This window comes from Centrocercus urophasianus, unplaced genomic scaffold (genome assembly GCF_019232065.1).
Source record: "Centrocercus urophasianus isolate 14NV4802_14NV808 unplaced genomic scaffold, USGS_Curo_1.0 seq_37, whole genome shotgun sequence".
NCBI lineage: Eukaryota > Metazoa > Chordata > Aves > Galliformes > Phasianidae > Centrocercus > Centrocercus urophasianus.
Window position 1 is genome coordinate 6088079 of NW_024884944.1, and position 6592 is coordinate 6094670.

General features: G+C 53.8%; 1 protein-coding gene across 2 annotated transcripts; it reads right to left on the bottom strand.

Moving 5' to 3' along the window:
- Positions 1-2239: 2239 nt before the first annotated feature.
- PTS (6-pyruvoyltetrahydropterin synthase) lies at positions 2240-4855 on the bottom strand. 2 transcript variants are annotated; one of them, XM_042832027.1, is made up of 6 exons: positions 4759-4855; positions 4047-4126; positions 3745-3767; positions 3112-3168; positions 2782-2849; positions 2240-2659 (listed from the first exon to the last, which is right to left on the bottom strand). In XM_042832027.1, exons 1-6 carry the CDS (start codon positions 4830-4832, stop codon positions 2518-2520), a joined length of 444 nt encoding a protein of 147 aa, XP_042687961.1. In that variant the 5' UTR covers positions 4833-4855; the 3' UTR covers positions 2240-2517. The 2 variants fall into 2 exon arrangements, with proteins under 2 accessions (XP_042687961.1, XP_042687960.1); XM_042832026.1 differs by having other exon boundaries at positions 2782-2852.
- Between the last annotated feature and the right edge of the window lie 1737 nt (positions 4856-6592).

Sequence of the window (6592 nt, forward strand, 5' to 3'; positions counted from 1 at the left end):
CACCTGTGTGATGCTGCAGAGCACGGCTGTCCAACCTTCTGGCTTCCCTGGGCCACACTGAGTGAAGAGGAAATGTCAGGGGCTGTATACATAGGCTGCACTGCAAATAATGCCTTCCACTTATTTGCATGGAAACTACATCAGATGCAAAGAGCACAGTAACACTATTGAATAGAGCACATTCTCAGCTACAGAACACTGCTTTTCTACATAGGCACCACCACCAGCTGTGCATTTTCACCAGCAATGAACAAGAGCTGCATGCTGCACATGACAAAACCTGCACCAGCAGAAGTGACCACTGTCACCAGTGCTGAAACACACCGCCCACCCCTCTCTGCTCACATCCACTCTTTGGTCTCCAGAAATGTTCACCAAGCATTGATGGATGCCACTGGGTGCCATTTTTTCTGCATGGAGGAATTCAATTCCACACCTTTGCTTCATCCTCACTTCCACGTCAGACACCATTGTGTCAGACTGCCCCTCTGCTGCCATCTGTCACACGGCAGCAACATGCAATGGATCTTGGTGGGAAGGTTCCACCTCTACTGCTGCACCTCTGATGTGGTGGGCTGACATCATAAAAAGGAGGCATTACTTTTGGAGCAGCCCTCATTAACTATACAAGGTAGTTAATGTACATAACTAATAAAACTTATTTTAATTTTTAATATTTTACAACATTAAAAACAGAAGGCAACAAAGCCATCAAACCATTGGGATGTGTGACCTTGCTGTGAAGCTACACATCAGCATGGTTTGGTGGCAGTGGCTGCAGCTCTCAGTGTGGTCTCACGGTGTTGGTCAGAGATGTTTGACTAAATCTTACTCTTCCTGTGCTTCATGCTTGCTCACAGTTGTTCTCTAATACATGCCCTGCCAACCCCCTGTGCCCTGGGTTCAGCCACGCAGTGCCCGTGGCACTCTGCTGTGTGTGCGCTGTGAGCGCTGGGTGCACACCTGGAGCCAGGCTGTGCAGCTGTGTGGGTCAGACACAACTGCTGCAGAGCCTTCAGCTCCCAAAGCGCTGCCCTTAGGAGGACAGGAGGCAGCACCAGAGCTCTGCAGCTCTGCTGTTGCAGAGGATGAGGTCACCGGGCCCCTGAGCCACGCCTGGCCTCAACATCTGAGCAATAATGGATGAAGGCACAGGACCATCCTCTTCCTAGCAGCCACACTTTAAAAGAAAGCAAAGTATTTTCCAGAGCTGTAACCAGCACATTCCAGCCAAAGGTGAACTATTAGGCAAGCTTCATTAAACCTTTCCAAGTGGTGCTGTTTGCTGTCATTACTCAGCCGCAAACTTCCTTGTAGAGCTCATGAATTATTACTCTGGGTATCACCTTTTAAATTACATACATTTAGTTGTTCTTTGTGGCCATACCTCCCAATGACTCTCAGTACCACTTGGCACATTGCTCATGTGATGGGGAATCACACAGAGCTGCTCCTGCCCGGGCTGGCAGGTGGGAGGCCCTCATCGCAGCCAGCTGAACTGCACCGTTGTTCCCCAACTGGTTTTACATGCATTCCTCTTCCAGCTCTTTGATTTCAAGTCTGCCTACAATTTCAGGAACCTTCAGAAGAACTGGCTGGCACTCAGTCACAGCCCCATCCTCTGTAAGCACCCAGCTGCGGGAGGCCGTGGAAGCAGCAGCCCCAGTGGTTGGTGCACACTGAGTATCTACATGAGCTTTCCAGTATGGGGTTCTGATGGTGAAAACACCACACAGCTGCTGATTGCTGCAGTGGGAGCACTCACTGGCTGCTTCCTCCAGAAAAGGAGAGCTTCATGCTGTTCCTATAGAATTGCTAAACAAAAGCACACCTTATCTTGCTGCTTCTGCCAAAAAGCTTTTGGGAGTCTACAGTGAGCATAGTCTCAAAGCACCCTAATATGGGCCAATAAGCCGTATTTAGGTCAACTTTTTACATGGGTAGACAGTGACAGGACAAGGGAAAATGGCTTTAAACTTAAAAAGGGGAGATTTAGATTAGATGTCGGGGGCATTTTTCACAGAGAGAGCAGTGAGGCGCTGGCGCTGCTGCCCAGAGAGCTGTGGGTGCCCCATCCCTGCAGGCACTCAAGGCCAGGTGGGATGGGGCCCTGGGCAGCCTGAGCTGGTGGGGGGCAGCCCTGCCCATGGCCGGGGGTTTGTACTTAGATGATCTTTAAGGTCCCTCCAACCTAAGCTGTTCTATGATTCTAAGACATACACACTACCAAGCCACCTCCTCTCTGGAGAGCTGCTTTATTTAGCACGGTACAATTGCAGATTGCACATCAGCTCAGCAATCTGGTTTTATGAAATCAGAATGTCTTGGATAAAGGCAGATGTATCAATGAATTGTGATAACCCAAACTGCTGCAAGATTTCTGGCAGAAGAATTACGTTGGTTGGTTCTTTTGCAGAACGTAACCAAGGCTTCACTTCAGCACACAGGTGAGCAGGGCTGATGCTGTCACTGACGTGAGCAGGTGTCAGTTTCCAACCAGTTGAGCTTCGGCTCATTTCACCTCTCAGAAATCGTTTCTTCTCCTTTATAGACCACAATGTTCTGGTCTGTTTCGTACACTTTGACTTTATAGAGCATTCCCACAGGCAGGAGCCTCTTGAGGTTTTCCCAGATGAACACTGCAACGTTCTCTGTGGTGCTGGGAGCGAAACAGCAGCAGACTCAGAACCGTCAGTGATGGCACCCACAGCGCTACCCCAGCCGAGGACTGAGCCCCGCAGATCGCTGCCCAGCCCTGCAGGCCCCCAGACCTCCACCCACCTCACCACCTCAGCGAAGTAGGGCACGTCCTTATCCAGGTTTTTGTGGTCGAGTGGCTCAATGATCGCCTGCTGCAGAAAGAGAGGTGTCCAGGCTCCAACACCATGCACCGGGCAGCAGTCTGTACAGAAATGTACAGACGTCCCTGCATCCATCCATTAACCTCCCAGCTGAGACATGGCACTGCCTCACATCACTGCGTTAAAACACTTCAATCCTAAATCACTCCTTCATTTCTTCTTTATTTCCCACCATTATTAACTCACCACGTTTCCACCAGACAAACAGCCCATGTCTAACACAGGGGTGTCTGGGAGAGGGGTGCTTTACCTGCATGTACGCTTTCAGGTCTGTCAGGTTTATAACCATTCCTGAGACGGGGTCAATCTGGAGAGAAAACAGAAGGCAGATTAGTAACCTAGCTACAGGCCCTTGTTACCAAGGCTGCTCTGAGCCGGCATGAATCAGGGCCACAAGAAAAATCCCTCTTCACCTTCACATACTGAGTCCCTACTCTGCCCCTGTATGTGCACACAGCAGCTTATGGCTCTGCTCCCTGACATAAGGAGGAAAAGGCTGCCTGCAACACACAGAATATAGAATCAGAAAGGTTGGAGAAAAGCTCTAAGACCATCCAGTCCTTCCACTTACCACCAATACTGCCCACTGACCACGTCCCTCAGTCCACACTTCCTGAACTCCTGCAGGGACGGTGACTCCACCACTTCCCTGCACACTGTCCAATCACTCCTTCCTAATATCTATCCTAAACAATCCAATCCAGTCCAACCTCAGCAACCTCAGCGTCGTTAGGGGCAAGGTGAACACCTGATTGTTGAAAACCTCCCACAGTGATGCACACAGCACAGGAAACCCAGCAACTGAGCTGGATCTGCTGGAGACAGGGCTCCATTGCCCCACTGCCAACTGCAGCAAGGAATGAAGGAACGCGAGAACACTCACCTCTCCACGCACAGTGACTATAACTGAAATTAAAAAAAAAAAGGAATTATCACATCATGCGTGTGACACCATGAGCCTCAGAACAAACCCCACTGGTGATGGAGGCAGACAACCCATTCAGCGGTACCTCACCAGGTGCAGGCTGCACAACACTTACAAGCACAACCCTTTAAGGAAAAGTTATCCACTGCATTAGGAGTGGTGGTCCTGAGTTACAGAAGCCATTCTTCTGACCCCTGGGACAGCCCTACGTCCATGAGGAGCAACATGCACACGTGCACATGTGGAAGCCAATCCCTTACCCTTGTAGTTGTGCCCGTGGCCATTGGGATTGTTGCACTTCCCAAAGAGTTTCAGGTTTTCTTCATCACTCAGTGATTTACTGCAGGAGGCAGACAAGGCATTTCAGAGTGCAGATTTTCATGGTGTCACCCCATCTGTGTGTCCCAGCTCCTCCCATTGCTCACCCCAGGCGAGGCTGGGTGAGAGAGATAAGGCCAGGTTGGATGGGAATAAGGCCAGGTTGGATGAGATGCTGGGCAGCCTGAGCTGGTGGGTGGCAGCCCTGCCTATTGCAAGGGGTTGGTACCAAATGGTCTTTAAGGTCCCCTCTAACCTGAGCCATTCAGTGACTCACGCCCCCCCTGAATCCACACACAGCTTCTCCCACCCCAAGGGCAGCACAGAGGGAGTACAGCACAAAGCACACCCTGGCACGGATCACCAAGTCCCACCCCATTCAACCCATGAAGACACAATGACATCGATGACTTTTTTTTTTTTTTTTTTTTGGCTTTGCTTTTGTGCTTATGTTTGCAGTTCCGTACCGACCGCCTCACCCCAGCTGCAATTCATGCGTGAACAGCACAAAACCATTCGGGTTCCTGGTAGGAAGTGCCAGAACTGTAACCAGCGCTACTCCGTACGAACGAACGAAGCCGGCGGAGCTTCCCCGTGCAACACAAAGCACGGCGACGGGACGGGGCCCGGCAGCACCCTGCGGACCCCCCTCACCTGTGCAGGCGGTGGCAGGCGCTGAAGCTGGCGGTGCGGGACAGCCGAGCCAGGCGCGCTGCGGGCGGTGCCATGGCGGGGTGGCTCCATCCGGGGCCCGGAGCGGACGGCTCCGCAGCGCCTCCCACGATGGCCGGCGCGAAGGGACGCTGCGCCGCTCTGCGGTGCCGTGCCGAGCGCAGCTTCTGCTCTAGGGAACGTCAGCAAAATGCAACCGAGTTTGCTACAGTCTGGGCTGTTAGAGCAGGGGGTTTAGAGTCAGGAATGGAACGGGCTGAGATGGGCATTGAAGAGCGGTATCAGGGGAGCAACACATGCCGTGTTCTCCTGGACAAATTGCAGCCCATGGCCTGGAGATCTGCGCTCTTTGCTGGGCAAAGAACTGGGTGCACTGCTGGGTTCCCCAGGGGTCGGTGTTGGGGCCGTCCTGTTCAGTGCCTTTATTGATGATCTGGATGAGGGCACTGAGTGCATCCCAGCAGGTTTGCAGACAGCTCCACGTGGGGGGAAGCGTGCATCTGCCCGAGGGCAGGCAGCCCTACAGAGGGAGCTGGACGGGCCGATGGCTGGGCTGAGGCCAACGGGACGGAGCTCAAGCAGCCGAGTGCCGGCTCCTGCGCTTCGGCCACAACAACCCCACGCGGCGCCGCAGGCTTGGGGCAGAGCGGTTGCAAGCTGTGCGGAGGGAAAGGAGCCGCGGCTGTCGGTCGGCGCTCGGCTGGGCGTGAGCCAGCAGTGTGCCCAGGTGGCCGAGAAGGCCGACGGCAGCCTGGCTGTGTCAGCAGCAGCGCAGCCAGCAGGAGCGGGAGGTGAGCGTCCCCTGCACTCAGCTCTGTGAGGCCGCAGCTCGGCGCTGTGCTCGGCGTTGGGCCCCTCGCTGCAATGCAGGCGTGGAGGCTGGGAGCGTGCAGAGAAGGGAACGGAGCTGTGAGGGGTCTGGAGCACAGTGGGGTGTGATGGGGAGCGGCTGAGGGAGCTGGGATTGTTCAGTGTGGAGAAGAGGAGCTCAGGGGAAACCTCACTGCTCTCTGCAGCTCCCTGACTGGGGGCTGTGGTGGGCTGGGGGTCGGCCTCTTCTCGCAGGAAACAGCCAGAGGACGAGAGGGAATGGACTCAAGATGCTGCAGGGGAAGCAGGCTGGATATTAGGAAAACCATCTTCTCAAGAGCAGTGATTGGGCACTGGCACAGGCTGACAGGGTGGTGGTGGAGTCACAGTTTCTGGAGGTGTGATGTGGCAATGAGGGGAACAGTCAGTGGGCAGTATTGGTGGTAGGTGGATGATTGGACTGGATGATCTTTTCAACCTTAATGACTTAGTGGAGCTTTGTGCAGACCTTCAAACCTACATGCAAGCACACTCCCAGGGCTGTCTGCAGAAACTCCCATTTCTGGATGTGGTCACAGACTCAACATTTGTGCACTGTGCACATTATATTTCCTTTTCCATGGCTTTCACCCTTTCATTCATCCTCGCACAGGCCAGTTGTTCAACCTAATTTGTCGTTTGTTTTCTTATAAGTAGTGACAGCTGCAAGCTGTGTTCCTAAGGCATCAGTCCCACAGGGGTGGGCCTGCCAGATTCCCTCCCGGATAACAAGTGCACCCTTATTTATGGAGAAGCGCTGCCTGAAGAGATGCAGAGCTCCGCGGAACCACTTCCTACCCCCAAGTAGCTGAGCTCGCAGCTCCGCAGCGGGGCCGGCTGCCCTCTGGCGGCCATGACCGGCTTCTCAGCCCTCCCTCCGCCGGGACCTGTACCGGAGATTCCCCCGACGTGTCCCCCCACCCTGCTGCTGTCAGTGGGGGCCGCAACGAAAGGAAGAAACGTCACA